Consider the following 16,813-nt stretch of genomic DNA (forward strand, 5'->3'; position numbering starts at 1 on the left):
AAACCATTGTGTTCTACTCGTGCAACCATCTATGCATAGACACGGCTCTGATACCACTGTTGGGATTCGTTGCATAGAAAACAAAAAATTTCTTACCGCGAACACACAATCCAAGCCAAGATGCAATCTAGAAGACGGTAGCAACGAGGGGATTATCGAGTCTCACCCTTGAAGAGATTCCAAAGCCTACAAGATGAGGCTCTTGTTGCTGCGGTAGACGTTCACTTGCCGCTTGCAAAAGCGCGTAGAAGATCTTGATCACGGCGCCACGAACGGGCAGCACCTCCGTACTCGGTCACACGTTCGGTTGTTGATGAAGACGACGTCCACCTCCCCGTTCCAGCGGGCAGCGGAAGTTGTAGCTCCTCTTGAATCCGAAAGCACGACGGCGTGGTGTCGGTGGTGGTGGAGAATCCCGGCGGAGCTTCGCTAAGCGTGCGGGGAAGAAGGAGGAGTGGGGTGGCTAGGGTTTGGGGAGAGGGGGCGCCGGCCATCTAGGTGGTGCGGCCACCTTGTGCTTGTTGGGGTGGCCGGCCCCCTCCCCTTGGCCCTCATTATATAGGTGGAACACCCAAGAGTTGGTCTACAAGTCTTCGAATAAGACCCCAAACCAAAACCTTCCATATCACGTGAAACCTACCCAAGCTAGGACTCCCACTAGAGGTGGGATTCCCACCCTTCCTTGGGAGGGGGTGGCCGGCCCCCTTAGGGGAGTCCACTTGGGACTCCTCCCCCTTAGGGTTGGCCGGCCATGGAGGTGGAGTCCCTTTGGGACTCCGCCTTCCAAAGTGGTTTCTTCCGGACTTTTCTAGAACCTTCTAGAACCTTCCATAAAACCTTCCGGATCATTTTAAATCTTATAAAATGACTTCCTATATATGAATCTTATTCTCCGGACCATTCCGGAACTCCTCGTGATATCCGGGATCTCATCCGGGATTCCGAACAAATATTCGAACTCCATTCCATATTCAAGTTCTACCATTTCAACATCCAACTTTAAGTGTGTCACCCTACGGTTCGCGAACTATGCAGACATGGTTGAGTACTCACTCCGACCAATAACCAATAGCGGGATCTGGAGATCCATAATGGCTCCCACATATTCAACGATGACTTCAGTGATCGAATGAACCATTCACATACGATACCAATTCCCTTTGTCACGCGATATTTTACTTGTCCGAGGTTTGATCATCGGTATCACTCTATACCTTGTTCAACCTCGTCTCCTGACAAGTACTCTTTACTCGTACCGTGGTATGTGGTCTCTTATGAACTTATTCATATGCTTGCAAGATATTAGACAACATTCCACCGAGAGGGCCCAGAGTATATCTATCCGTCATTGGGATGGACAAATCCCACTGTTGATCTATATGCCTCAACTCATACTTTCCGGAAACTTAATCCCACCTTTATAACAACCCATTTGCGCAGTGGCGTTTGATGTAATCAAAGTACCTTTCCGGTATAAGTGATTTACATGATCTCATGGTCATAAGGACTAGGTAACTATGTATTGAAAGCTTATAGCAAATAACTTAATGACGTGATCTTATGCTACGCTTAATTGGGTGTGTCCATTACATCATTCATATAATGATATAACCTTGTTATTAATAACATCCAATGTTCATGATTATGAAACTAATCATCCATTAATCAACAAGCTAGTTAAGAGGCATACTAGGGACTTCTTTGTTGTTTACATATCACACATGTATCAATGTTTCGGTTAATACAATTATAGCATGGTATATAAACATTTATCATAAACATAAAGATATATAATAACTACTTTATTATTGCCTCTAGGGCATATCTCCTTCAAAATAGGATTATAGCGGTGGAACCCCTTCAATCCTACAGTATTAGGAAAGAAATAGGATTATCGGTCAATTAATAGCCTAGGAAGAAAACAAATAACACATAAAATTGAAGTTAATGGGATTTTTTTTCCAAATAGGGTGGAAAGAAATTCTTGGGAAAAGTTCCTTTTAATCATGTAATTCAAGACCATTACAGAAAAAGTAGTAACTAAAATCCTAGTCCTAAAAATCTTACTATAAATGTTTCTTTGAATTAGAGGAGTCAGATGCTAATACCCACAAACCGTTCTTTCTTCGGATATATCTCATATGTAGTTGTCTATGTTAGTAACATAACAAATTTTATCTACAACCAACGGTGAAGCTCCCAATAGGAAAATGTATGGCAACTATCCTACCTTAACTTTTTTCTGAATACATTCAGATGTACTTGTTTTTTCTGGACTATTTAGGTAGTTATACACCGAAAACAGACTTTGTATGAGAAACTTATGCTTGTTTTAGTGAAATATGTGCAAAATCGATTTCAAACCGGAAACAATAACTAGTGTACCAAAACCATAGACTCATTTTCTACTTTAGAACGAATAAGTTTGTTTTCTTACATAGACTTATCATGGATCTTATTATATAGACGACAAACTTGAGCTATTCATTATTCATACGCAGGGAAATGAGGATTTGAGAGATTTTTTGAAATTTGATAGGCACAATATGTCTTCATTGAGTTAACATTTCTTTTACCAGTGGCGGCAACAACAATTGAAAGGTATTTAACAGCGACAACAATCAAGAACGAGTTGCGGATCCTATTCAAAAATCTTGACCGATATAATTACAAAAGATTTTTTTAAATAATTTTTGTCCTTTGAGCTAGCATTGTTGGTATGTAAATACTTCTACTAAATTTTATTTTTTGTTCTAATTGATTGTGTTGTCAGAGTCATATATATAGCAAAAATGTGATATGACTATTTTGTTTTTTACATCATTTTAAGAGTTCGTTCCACCTCAAATTAATTCCGTCGTTCGCCACTGTCTAGAGCAAGGTGACATCTATCTGTACGCTACATTCTCTTGGGAGGTCATCAAGTTGCCGCGGATGAGCAGATTGGTCACCTACTGGGAAAATGCAAAGTATTGGTCATCAAGTTGTATGTTTGTGATACCTTTGTCACTCCGTTACGGCGGTCGTTAAGTTGCTGATGTGACTAACTATTTTTACAAATTCACCCTTAGGATTTTGTTTCTTGTAAATGCGAGGTCCTTTCTGGAACTGGTTTTTGATGAAGGACCTAGAATTTAGGAAAAATAAAATCATAAGCGGGTATTTGTAAAAATGTCAGCCACGGTGTTGACTTACTGCCCTCTATGATGGAATGACCAACGTGTCACAAACATACAACTTAGTGACCGATACTTTGCATTTTTGCAATTGGTGACCAATCCGCGTATGCGTGCCAACTTGATGACCTTCCAAGCATTTTACTCTTTCTTTTGCGCTGCTGCTGCTGTTATTCGTTTCGTTCTCTACAAGTACAAAGTACAAACACGCGTCCAGGCATCCACGCACACACTAACCGCCATTAGAGTACTATTCAGATCCTAGCTAGCTAGCCAGCCAACACGCACGTCGGAATTGCGTGCGCGCTCTCCGTCACGTACCGGCTTCCCCAGCGTCCGGGCTAATCTGCTCAGCCGGTGACGGCGTAGTGGGCGTGTAGGCGGGGGACGGCATCGGCGCACGCACCACGGCGTCCTCAACGTCCTCATCCGTCGCCTCCCGCTCCGACGACGGGTCGCTCCTCCTGTCGTACCGCTGCACCACGAGCACGGACGCCGTCGCCGAGAACTCCGCCGTCGCCAGGTAGCTCCCCACGGGGCCCAGCTCCGGGCAGTCGCTCTTGTCCACGAGCGGCACCGCCCGCGCCGACCGCCCGGTCACCACCAGATTCTTGCCTTTCCCCAACGCCTTGATCGCTGACGCCACCTCCTGCCGCTCGCGCGCAACCACTTCCTCGTACTTGACAGACGCGCCGGGGACAATGTGCTTTTGTATTGCCTCCTCGTCCATCGCGGCGAGCTCGTCCGCGGCGCCGGGTTGTTTCGCCGTCGCCGCCGCCGCAGCCGCCGCCGCCGCGGCCGTGAAGCAGGCCACGGTGAGCTCGATGCCAGGGTGCTCGGCCATGCGTACGGCGTAGGCCAGTCCCTCGCGGTCGTCGGGCCCGCCGAAGAAGAGCATCAGCACGGTGTAGGAGACGTCAGGCGCCGAGACCTGCGACATGCCGCCGAGTGCCCGGTCCACGAGCACTGCCACAGAGCAGGGCGCCTTCCGGAGCACGCGCACGTTCACGTGGTGGTACGCCCGGCCCACGCTGGCCACCGTCGTCCCATTGTGGCAGAGCAGCTTGTGGAAGGGGAGCACGATCAGGGCGGCGCGCTTGTGCACCGCGGACGAGATGATATCCTCGTGGATGGTGGCCAGGTCGGAGATTGCCGTCATCGGCTTCACCGTCACGGTACTCAAACGCTGGAACGCCTCGAATGCCACCTGCACCTCCTCCCCACCGGCACCGCCCTTCCGCCCGCGCCTGCTCGAGAACGGCATGCCGTTGCGGCGCGCGCGCTGCACCATGGAGATCGCCGACGACCGCTCCGAGAGCTCCACCAGGTGCATGGCGTACATAGTGACCTTGCTCCGCCTTGTGCCGCGGGAGGCCTCCACCAGGTTGATCAGCGTCGGGATGCCTCGGCTGCCGTGGAAGCACGCCAGCACGCGCAGCTCGCTGTCGGCGTCCGCATCGTCGCGCTCCACAGTGCGGTGCATGTACGACACCTCCTGCCGGGCCGGCCTGTACACGGCGCTGATGGCGGGCGTGGTGAGGAAGGTGGTGACGAGGCACATGAGCACCATGATGGCGAAGGCCTCCTCGTTGAGCACGTTGCGGTCGCGGCCGATGTTGAGCACGATGAGCTCCACGAGCCCCTTGGTGTTCATCATCAGCCCCAGCGCCACCGCCTCGCGCAACGGCACCCGCATCAGTAGCGACGTGAGCACCGTGCCTCCGATCTTGCCGACGCACGCCGTCGTGATGACGAGCACCAGGAGCCCCCACGACTTCACGCCGGTGATGGTGGCCACGTTCGTCTTGAGCCCGCTGGACACGAAATAGAGCGGCAGGAACAGAGACGACACGAGGTCCTCAATCTTATCTGTGAGCGCGCCGGCGAAGGCGCCCTCCTTGGGGACCAGGACGCCGATGACGAACGCGCCGAACAGCGCGTGGATGCCGATGGTATCGGTGACAAGGCCGGCGCAGAGGACGATCGCCATTGTGCCGCACACGAATGACTCCTTCACCGGCTCGCCGTCCGGGGACCGGCGCGCCATGTACCTGAGCAGCGGCCGCACAAGCAGGGTGGCAAGGCCGACGAACGCGGCCCCCGAGAGGAAGACGTAGATGGACACGAACGGGGAGCCGGAGCCCGAAAGCGCGATGGCGAGCGCCAGCAGGATCCATGCCGTGATGTCGTTGACGGCGGCCGCCGACATGGCCATGCGGCCGAGCTCGGTGGTGAGGAGCTTGAGCTCGGCGAGGATGCGGGCGAGCACCGGGAAGGCCGTGATGGATAGCGCGACTCCCATGAAGACGATGAGCGGACCGCGCGGGGCGTCGGGCGTGATGGCGGCGCGGACCACGAGAGAGGAGCCAACTCCGAGGGAGAACGGGAAGGAAATCCCGACCACGGCGATGGCCAGGGCGCGATGGCCGGTGCGCCGGAGCGAGGCAGGGTCCAGCTCTAGGCCGACGAGGAAGAGGAAGAAGAGCAGGCCGATGTTGGCCAGCGTGTCGAGCACCGTCAGACTCTCCCTGGGGAAGACGTTGTCAAGGAACACCTTGCTCCGGCCCAGCGCCGACGGCCCCAGGAGGACGCCGCCCTGCATTTAGGCATCAATCGCAAACGTGATCAGCTCACGGCAGCAACAGTATCATTTAGTGGGGAATCTTGGTTGAAAATGTAGGGTATGCATAATTTTAGAAGATATCTTTAGTTGCAAAATTTGCCATGCAAGTACAATGTAGAGCTTAGGTTGTTGCGTGAATCGTTTAGCTTCATTTCAAGAGTAATTTGCTTCTATCATATAGAAAATTTTGACCTTTCATCATCAACCATGGTCTTTTTTTTTTTTTTTTGAGAAACACAGTACAAACGCAGACGCTCACATACACGCGCAAACACTCACCCCTATGAACGCACATACGCACACCCTACCCCTATGAGCACCTCCGGAAGACTGAGCCGGCGGATTGTATCTTGAAATTAACGAAGTTACCACAGGCGCCTCGCTATCGACGGGAACGTCGCCTCCCACTGAATGAATATTCCGCCTTTATGAGACACACAGATGTCAAACCTGGGGTTTGAACTCTGGTGGGCTGGGGGTACAACCACCCTCCTAACCACCCAACCTCAGGTTGGTTCTCCATCATCAACCATGGTCGAGGCATGCAAATTGGACGGTTTTGTTGCAAAAAATGAAGGGTAGACTCGAGCCTATCGAAACCTCCCTGATAAATTCGGCCCTGGTATCATTAGTATTAAGAGGCAGAGAGTTTTTTTTTTCTTTACAAGAATGAGCTTTTTGTTCTTCCTAAAACTGAGCAGGGATGTCTTTGAGTATTTTCCAGGAATATTGTAAGATTTTATGGTTTTGCTAGTTCTTAGCTAGTTCTCACCTAGCTGACAACTAGTTCGTGCTCACTCAAATTTTACACCATTTAATTGCATCGTGATTTATACATATAAGTTAAAAGTTGAGTCGCGACTTAGTGTTTTAGTTGCAAATGTGGTTGCAACTGATATTTTTTAAGTACAAGTGGACATGCAATTAAGAAAAGTGCTTCAGAATGTTAAATTTGCTTTGTGATTCATGCTAGTTATGAGTTGCAACATGGTTGCAATTGAAATTTGATGACATCATATGACTAAGAAGTTTAAGAACAAAGTCGACTGAAAACTAATCACACCCTAAATTTCATGCATATACTAATTCACATTTATTATTTTAATTGTATTTAACCTTCTTATATTTATATTTATTTTATATTTATATTATTTTTACAGAAGGGCGTACCATCAGTTGAAACCACCCCCACATGGTGATCGATACTCCATCCATCAGTCCTCAAATATGAAGTGCATACATTTTGTTATAAATCAAAAGGTTTTTAAGTTTCAACAAGTTTATAGAGAAAAATATCAACACTTATAACATCAAATGAATATCAACATATCTACCATGAAAAATGTTTGCATTGTGAATTTATTAGTATTACAGATGTTTAATTTTTTTTCTTCTATATAATGGACCAAACCAAGAAAAGGTTGACTTTTCACCAAATTTATACGCCTTATAATTTGAAATAAATGGAACACTTGTTTTGGCTGGGATTGAACTAGAAACTAAATTGCATGCTTGTATGTTCATTGACCACAGTAAAATTCAACCGATAGTCATGGGACCAAAATTAGTATCTTTTCCATCTATATGACAATTTGGCTTCCCAAATTTAGAAAAATGTAGTTTGTTGTCTCTACTAGTAATTAACTTGTGAAGTTGCTTCGTTTAGAAATCAACTTAGATATAAGAAATCTCAGATCAAACTACTCATGGGCGGACAAGTAAAGCTCTACTAGTATTGCATTTGGCTTCTAATTACCTCCTCTGTTCACTAATATAAGCTAGCTAATTTAGCTTGCTAAAACATTTTATATGGAGAGAGTACTAATTATGTGCAGCACTGCTCCAAACTCACTAACTAGTGAATCACCGGCAGTGCCAAACTAGGCAAGGACAAAAATAGAAGATGACTAAGAATAGGCAGGGCCACAGGCGAACATTTCAAGCTACAAACCCGGGAGTATTTTGTAGGGTCCAAAGCTTAATCAAAATGCTATTGCTGCTGTAGTAACATACTCATCAAATACAATACTTACCGCAATAAAATTGTATCTAAATGAGTTATGATCACTACACAAAAGCTACTAGCAACTATACCCAGTTTTGCTAAATGATGATGACTCGGAACAAATGATGATGAGTTAGCATGGAACTGCAAATGCTCATTAATTCAGCCTAGTGCCATCATTTTATTTTTTCATGGGAAGCCAATATAGCTCCGGGTTTCACTATTATCAGATAACGGAACAAAGATCCGAGTATGAGGCCTTCCAAGACCATATCGAAAGAACAAAAGAAAAGCAAAAGAAAACACTGAAATTCAGAAACCTAAGCACCAAGCTAGCCTAACAGAACTATCAGCCACGCACAAGATCCTAGTAGCATCATGATTGTCCCAAAACGAAAATGCTTCCGTTAACCAAACTATTGAATCTTCTAGGGAAGAAATTACTACTTTATAATTAGATCGTGCAAGCAAACAAGTAAATAGACAAACAAACAAAAGGAGCTAGCGGTGAAATGTGGACGAAATATTACTGTGGCTAACCCAAAAAAAAAAAAGCTCAATCACGGTGAGAATGCGTCGGCTTGCACGACGCACGGCGATGAGGAAATAACTTACGATGATCTCTGCGATGACGCGCGGCTGGCGGAGCGGGCGGAGGGCGAAGGCGAGACCACGGGTGACGGCGACAACAAGGCAGATCTGCACGATGACCAGAGGCAGCGAGAAGCGCAGCGGGTTGTCCCCCTGCCACACCCCCTCCGACGTCGCCTTCATGGGCACGTAGTAGGGCATCGCTGCCGCGTCATCATCCGCGCCGGCGACGCCGGCCGGCGCCATTCCCGCCAACCTCATCTCTGTTACGAACTCACACGGCGGCGCGGTCGTTTCTGACCGGAGACGCTGTCTGCACGGTGGTGGCCTCAGGCTAGCCCAGGGGCATCATGCGTTCAATCGTCGATCACCGGTGCATGTAGGGCAAGAAGCTAGGAACTGGGACCAAGATCCTCGGAGGAACAAGTGGGAGAGAGCGCAAAACCAGTGTTAACCTCACACCACGTGTGTAAGTATGTGGCTCTGTAACCAAGTCCTCGTCCTTCTCTCTGGCAAAAACACACATACAGTTAACCTTGGACAAATATAGCCAGTGACTGTGAGGTGATCGATATGGAGCTCTCGACTCCGGAGATAATTAGGTTAAGAGCACAGTTAATTGTTGGCAGAGGTTGTGATAGCCTCTTCACTTGGTTCGTCCATTCTTATTATAGACAGGTGATAAACAAACGCCACTAGATAGTATTAATATCTATTTTCCACTCTCACAATGAGTCACATCGAAATTATTGTTGTCAAGGGATTTCTTTTGGAACTCTATGTAGCACTGTACTTTGGCCTTGCTCGGCCTTCTCCTCTTTCTTAATACATATGACATGCAGCTCTCTTCTGCATGGTTCGAAAAAAATTTATACTCCTATAGATTTGTTCGCCAGTAAATGTCTAGAAGCCTCTCCATCGTGCAACCTGCATTAATGCATTCTAGGCGAGTTTTCATCAAGTCGTATGCGATAGTGGCATGTTTAGCTTTTTATATTATGATTTTGGCTCGGTGTGGCGTTTCTCTTGCAGAACATTTCTCGCATGTTTTTGAATCATGTGGAGAATGGATTTACATGTTACCGAATATTTAGAAATCAGATCTCTAATTCCCAAGAAGCATGTGTTGTAGAATCTTCCTAGTATGATGTACTTGTTGCAAACGCAAAGTTTCATCTAGAAAAAGTTTCTTCAATCAACATCTTACAAAATAAAAGCGAGAGGATACATCCTCTAGGGCAGAATTTTAGCCTCACTACAGCTTTGAGTGAACATGAACATATTTTCACCGATATCCTTAGGCTCCACCCTATTGAGCGGGCACCATATACCACCTAGTGAATGGGCGACTACATTGGTTTCTCCGATAAAATCTTTCGTATCACTTAAGTGCGGCTCTATGCAAGATCATTCCCGCTCCAGCCTAACCAATCTTCATGATTTTTTCTCTAATAACTTTAGTTTACATCACTTCCAAATAGGATCGAAACAAGGCAGCCATGGTGCACCATTTTGTATGATCTTGTGCTGCTTAACACCAAAGACCATTGGTTTATACTAGGTTACCATGGGAGGGAGAAGTGGTGTTCGGTGACCGCTCAGATCAACGGAAGATTAACATGGAAAAAGAGGAAAAGATTGGCGCATATGCTGTCACGAGTCACTAGGGAAATTCTAAGACCAAGCACATTCGAACTATAGATTTTTTTTTTGAGTTTGTAATATCATTTTAACCTTCTAGAGAATAGTTGGCCTCAAGCTGATTTCCTTCTTGTTTGTTTTAGAATCAGGGAACACCTCAAAAGCTACATATAAACCTTGGGTAGAATACTATGAATTGTTAACTTACCTAGTTTGGGGAACACATTACACACCTTATACACATGTTTAACATCTAAATATAACACAAATGGGATCCTCTCCTACTGTTACTCGGTAAAAAATACACTAGAGATCTCTATGAAGATATTCCTCCGACTGTATACATCATATATTTCTACCAGAAACAGATATAATTCTCCATTTCTATAATTCTCTATTTCTATGTTTGTAAATTATCAGATTCCTAATAAGATAAAATTTAGATAGATATCTTATAGAATGAAGCGACAATATCAACAAACAGAAAAGCACAACATAAATTAATAAGAGCAAACCTATATTTTTTGTTGATAGAAAAGCACAACATATATTAATAATTAAAAACCTTGGCATGTGTTTAACAATGCTAACTAACAAATGTGAAATATATAAGATAAGATTGAAGTTTAATATTTTTTCTGAATGAGTATAATTGTTTAGCATAAACATTATTTATTTTAACTCATACAGAACATCTTTCGTTCACAAGATGACATATGGCAAGGAAACAAATCGAAATCATTAAGGAGGTTTATAAGTGGGCTATTGGTGGAACAAACAGAAAAACAGAAAAAAAGCAAAATCCATTATGCATGATTTCAAGCCCAAAACTACAATATTGTATGCCTAGAATTACAAATTTTGGATAATGTAATTCCGTAGTAATGGAGTATAAGTTGCTACGCTGGGACTTGAAAAAGAACAAACAATGAAAATTAACACTACATGATTTAAAAAACTCTAATTACACTATTATTTTCCCAAGTTTACATATTATAGATCATGTAAAAACTAGGGTAATAGGTTGTAACATGTGTCACTTAAAAAATTGACCAAAATGCAAGTAAAATGTATCACCTAATTTAGTGTTGTTATACGCCATGAATCTTATATATATATATGTCAAATGTATTGTACCGCTATGTTATTTAGGTGGCATATGCAACCCATACCACATCTCTATAAATAGCCAAATTTAAGGGAAAATGAATTCTATTGGGAAAGAATCGACCCAGACCGTGAAAATAACATCTAGTCTGACAAAAAAAAGTAGATGAGGCCTTGTGACCGCTGCCAAAATTGTAGGACAAAATTTGACTTATCTCTACTAATATAAAACAGGCGAGAGCGGCAGATCCAAATCATCAGAGCCGTCTAATTCTCTAATACACCGGTTCAGATTAGTAGAAAAACAGTGTTAGACGCCCACGATCCCACGCTCATGCACCAAAAACAATCAAACCGCTACACAAGTTCATCCCGCAAATGCAGCGGCCCGCAAGCCGCCGATCTGCACATCCCCGCTCACCACTCCTCATGCGCCTCCCGCGCTGCATCGCCCGCCATCAGTCCACACTCGCCAGGACACCGCCGCCCTGCATTGCCCCACGCCCACGCACACGGCCGCATGGCCCTCACCTCCCCTACTGCCTCGCTGGCGCACGGCAGCCTGATCGCCGGCGCACGCAAGCCGCCACCACGTCGTCCCACACGCTGTCTCGCCGCCCTCGCGTACGCCGCCGTCCGCGTTCTCTGCCCCAACGCCTCCGTGCACTCCGCTGCACCGCTCCCTGCAGTCTCCCTGATGGGCGCGATTAAAGAGGTGAAAGATTGAGGAGGCGGCGGTGAGTGACTCTCGACCTCGACTTGGACGCCCCAACTAGAGTCTAGAGGAGGAACAGAAGTAGGGCGCCCATATCTGATCTCTCTTCATGTTTGTCCAGGTTTTGATCTCTGAACTTTCTTCATGCCGGTGCAGATTTTTAATCTTGATGATTGAAATGAAGACATGGAGACGTCGCGGTTCCTACATCGACATCAGCCCTCAGAACGCGGAGGACATGAGAATCCAAGGTAGATGGTTTTGTGCTTCCAGTTAAGAAATGGACTCTTCTGAAACTTTTGAATTATTGCATGTTCATGTTTGATATGTAGAGCTGATGAAGATAGTGCATAAGAGGTACTCATTAAATTGACAGCACCACATAACTTTTTGCTTGATTGTGACAAAATAAGAAACAATGCTTAATGGCTCACATAACTCAGCATAGTTGTTATACTCTGGACAGTATAGTTCGTCTAACCATAGGAGCTGATTGCGTTGAATGAATGAGCGAGGAAGACATACAAGTCAAAAGTGATTGACCTATTGTATGGTTGATGGGAAAAGGGGGTTCCGTTCAAATCTAACTACCGCATTTAGCTTAGTGTTATTATATGATCATTTACAGGGCAGAACACAACTAATAGTTTCCTGTATTTTCCATGTTGAGGTGATTCCTCGAAGCTATGTATATGCTCCCTGACCGATTTGGATCTTGGATGGTTAATCAGTGTATAAACCTAGCAGTAGTTCCGTATTTTTAGATTGTACACGCAGCTACTGAAAATCAATTTTATATGTTTGGCGGAAAATTGGTATATGATGTTGGCCCAGGCGACCGCTCAACCAATCACCCTGAAATTGCCACCCTTTGTCAAAGAGGCTATCATCATGTTCCTTCTCAACGATCTTGTTCTGCATAATAACACAAGAGTCATCGAACAATAGGCCGTCGAGATTGGAGCACAACAAATGTCTACATCCTCGCTACAACTCTTTTTTCGCAATCCTCCGATATTTCTCTTCTCCAGTGTTGCGTATTGTCTTCACAAATGTAGACCATGCATGATAGATACCATTAACTAGATAGTATCCCTTGTTGTATGCATGTAAATCTCATAGTGAAACTCTAGAGCATATCCTCCTGCAAGCCTAGAGAATACCGGAGAGCGTTGAAGCATGTTGATGTCATTATTCGAACTTGCCATGCCAAAGTAAGAATGCCAAATTCAAAGATCCTGTGATGCGAAAACCTCAAGTACGATAGTGCACCCATCAACATGTCCTTTATATTGCCCCCGCCAAGCAAAATGACATTTCATACACTCCCAATGAATGCAATATATGCTTCCAAATTTTCTTGAAAACTCTCTTGACTCATAGATCGATAAAGGCTTGGCAATTTCGGAAATATTTGGCTCTCTTAGGTAATCTACGTCCAACACCTGAACCATTGCCTCACAGAAGTTTCACATCCAGACAATGCATGTGGTGTATCATGTGCATGCACTCATCAACAAGATCACAGTCAACACTATACGCAAACACTTTAATATACATAAAGATTTTTTCGTAAGAAGTGAAGTCAATCTTACTAGAGGTATCTTTTTTGCATTTGAAGTATGGATCAATGATCCCTCACCTCGTTGAGAATAATCATGAAAACCTTTTTTTTGACTTCCGAAAGCGGCGTCGAAAAATATACTGAGGGATAGTGGATCGGTAGAATGGAAGTAGTCATTCTAGAGTCGGACATGGTCGAGTTCTGAATTGTGCTTCGAATTGGCCTTACGTGGCCTCTTGGAGCCCTTGAACCTCTGGGGCTTCTTCTCCATGTGCTTATGGACGAGGGTTGTCGCGGTCATTAAAATATTGGTATCAATGAGGTCACACTCCTCATCCAATGATGTGTATCCAAGAAATGTTTTTTGTAGAACTTGATCAAGCTACTGCCCATATATGTACAACATAAAGGTTATAAATTGTTTCTAGATCGATGTATATGCGGGCACATGTTAGCATGAAAATAGGGGTGAAGTTCGTACCTCAAAAAATGCTGAGAAAACGGCCAAATAGGTCATGCGAGTCGTAGTTAACCGGCACGTCCGAGCCTATGGCTTGTGAAGTTGACCTGTCCTTGCCAGATCTAAGAAGACATCCACCAAAATGAACCACCCCCGGCGAAGGGGTGGAATCTTGTAGCAGTGGCCACGGGGAAGAAAGCATGGGACGATGACGGGGATGGCTGCAAGGCCTAAGCTCCTCCGGCGGTGCCTAGGGTGTACACACAATGCCAGCAAGAGAAGTAGCCTCCGACAAGCAGTGTCTATTCAATTTTGGGGGGTGGAGTGGTTTTTATGCCACTGGCAGGGGGCGGGGAGGACAAGAGGAGACCACATTTAGAGCCCATCTTTCGGCTGGGAATGTGACCTCGTGGACCGGTCTGCGGTTGGGTCGTACCGCTGAATTGTGCCCCCTTTTAGTGAGGACATGTTCGCACCACCTAGGTCTATTTGCGTTGAGCCCCCGGAGATACCCTTAAGCATGCACGATTACTAGGTAAAAAAGTTCATACACTAGAAATTTCTATCAAGATATTTGCGAGACCATATCACGAATACTAGGACAAAACTATGATGAACTTTTGCTATATATGGTCAAAAAGTACCTCGCACTTAGAAAGTTGAGCTTTAGCTGAACATCCAACGAAATTAATGGACGTTGTCAACAAATAAAAAATCTAGCATGTACAATAATGTTTCAATTTAATGAACATATATTTTCATTGATATAGGATAGAACTATTAAAATAATACGTCTAATGTTAGAAAACATTGTTATGTCTGTAACTATGTGATGACCCACAAGTATAGGGGGTGTATCGTAGTATCTTCGATAAGTAAGAATGTCGATCCCAACGAGGAGCAGAAGGTGTTGACAAGCAGTTTCGATGAAGGATTCACTGTAAATGCTCACAGACAAGTATTCAGGGGGCTTTGATGTAGCAGATGAATAAAGTACGAGTAAGTAAATTGTGAGAGTAACAATTGCAGCAAGTGGCCCAATCTTTTTTAGCACAAAGGACAAGCCGGTTTGTTTACTTATAATGACCAAACGTTCTTGAGGACACACGGGATTTTAGTCTAGTGCTTTCGCTACATACGGCTAATTAATCTTCATTGTTTTGATAAGTGTTGTGTGGGTGAACCTATGCTAATGTACCGCCCTTCCTAGGACTAATACATACTTGTGATTATACCCCTTACAAGCATCCGCAACTACAAGAAAGTAATTAAGATAAATCTAACCACAACCTTAAACTCTGAGATCCTGCTATCCCTCCTGCATCGATATACCAACGGAGGTTTAGGTTTCTGTCACTCCGGCAACCCCGCAATTGGCAAACGAGTACAAGATGCATTCCCCTAGGCCCATAAAGGTGAAGTATCGTGTAGTCGATGTTCACACGACACCACTAGAAGAATAACACCACAACTTAAATATCATAACATTGAATATTACTCAACCATACTTCACTACTAACATTTAGATTTCACCCATCTCCTCAAGAACTAAACGAACTACTCACGAGACATCATATGGAACATGATCAGAGGTGATATGATGATGAATAACAATCTGAACATAAACCTTGGTTCAACGGTTTCACTCAATAGCATCAATAACAAGTAGAAATCAACACCGGGAGAGTTTCCCCTATCAAACAATCAAGATCGAACCCAAATTGTTACATCGGTGACGATGTGCAGCGGTGGAGACGGCGGTGATGATGATGATGATGGTGATGGAGATGATGTCCAGCTCGATGACGGTGACGATGGCGTCGATTTCCCCCTCCGGGAGGGAATTTCCCCGGCGGATCTCAGCCTGCCGGAGAGCTCTTTTCTCTCTGGTGTTCTCCGCCCCGCAGAGGCGGCTGTGACTCTTCGCGACTTATTCCCTGGAGCTTAGGTTTTCGGGACGAAGAAATACGCAAAGGAGAGGAGGCCAGAGGGGGCTGTGGGCCCCCTCCCCACAAGGCGGCGCGGCCAGGGCAGGGCCCGCGCCGGCCTGTGAGGGGGGCCCATGGTGGCCCTCCTCGGCTCCTCCTTCTGGCTCTCGTCATCTTCTGGAAAAATAGGATTTTTCATATAACTTTCGTCAATTGTTGATCTTCCGAAATATTGCATTCTGACGGCGCTTTTTCCAGCAGAATCCTGACTCCGGTGCGCGATCCTCCAATAGTCATGAAACATGCAAAATAGATGAAATAACATAAGTATCATCTCCAAATATGAAATATATCAATGAATAACAGCAAATTATGATATAAAATAGTGATGCAAATTGGACGTATCAACCCCCCCAAGCTTAGACTTCGCTTGTCCCCAAGCGAAACTGAACTCGGTAAACAGGAACACATGTTTATGGAGTGAAGAGTCGATAAATAAAATACGGACAAGAAGCATCATATTTATTCACACAAGACATTCTAGTAAACAACTTCCTCATATAATTCAACTTGAAACAAGTATAAGGTAATCACAAATAAAGGTGCATAAGAAATCATAGTTGGTGATGGCAAACTTCGTTCTTGGTCAAAGAACAGTTAACAGGTTATACTTATCTATCGAGCAGCGCTCTTATGTTAAAGTTTATATGGCACAACTTGCATACTCAATCATAATAATCTCCTCATGATCATTGATAACTTTCAAAGCTATATTCATTCAGATAAAATTTATACTAAACAGGGAAGAGTAAAAGACTTGATAAGGTAAATCACAATATAATGGTTTGATCACAACAACTCAAATGCTTGCTTAAGATGGAGGGAAATAGGTTTACTGACTCAACATAAAGTAAAAGACAGGCCCTTCGCAGAGGGAAGCAGGGATTAAATCATGTGCTAGAGCTTTTTCAGTTTTGAAATCATATAAAGAGAATGAAAGTAA

General features: G+C 44.8%; 1 protein-coding gene across 1 annotated transcript; it reads right to left on the reverse strand.

The window, feature by feature from the left end:
• Nucleotides 1-3,341: 3,341 nt before the first annotated feature.
• Nucleotides 3,342-8,655, reverse strand: LOC127292029 (cation/H(+) antiporter 19-like). Its single transcript, XM_051321378.1, has 2 exons — nucleotides 8,420-8,655; nucleotides 3,342-5,772 (listed from the first exon to the last, which is right to left on the reverse strand). The coding sequence occupies exons 1-2, from the start codon at nucleotides 8,639-8,641 to the stop codon at nucleotides 3,490-3,492; spliced, it is 2,505 nt and encodes an 834-aa protein (XP_051177338.1). The 5' UTR covers nucleotides 8,642-8,655; the 3' UTR covers nucleotides 3,342-3,489.
• Between the last annotated feature and the right edge of the window lie 8,158 nt (nucleotides 8,656-16,813).

This window comes from Lolium perenne, chromosome 4 (assembly GCF_019359855.2).
Source record: "Lolium perenne isolate Kyuss_39 chromosome 4, Kyuss_2.0, whole genome shotgun sequence".
In the NCBI taxonomy this organism is placed as follows: Eukaryota; Viridiplantae; Streptophyta; class Magnoliopsida; order Poales; family Poaceae; genus Lolium; species Lolium perenne.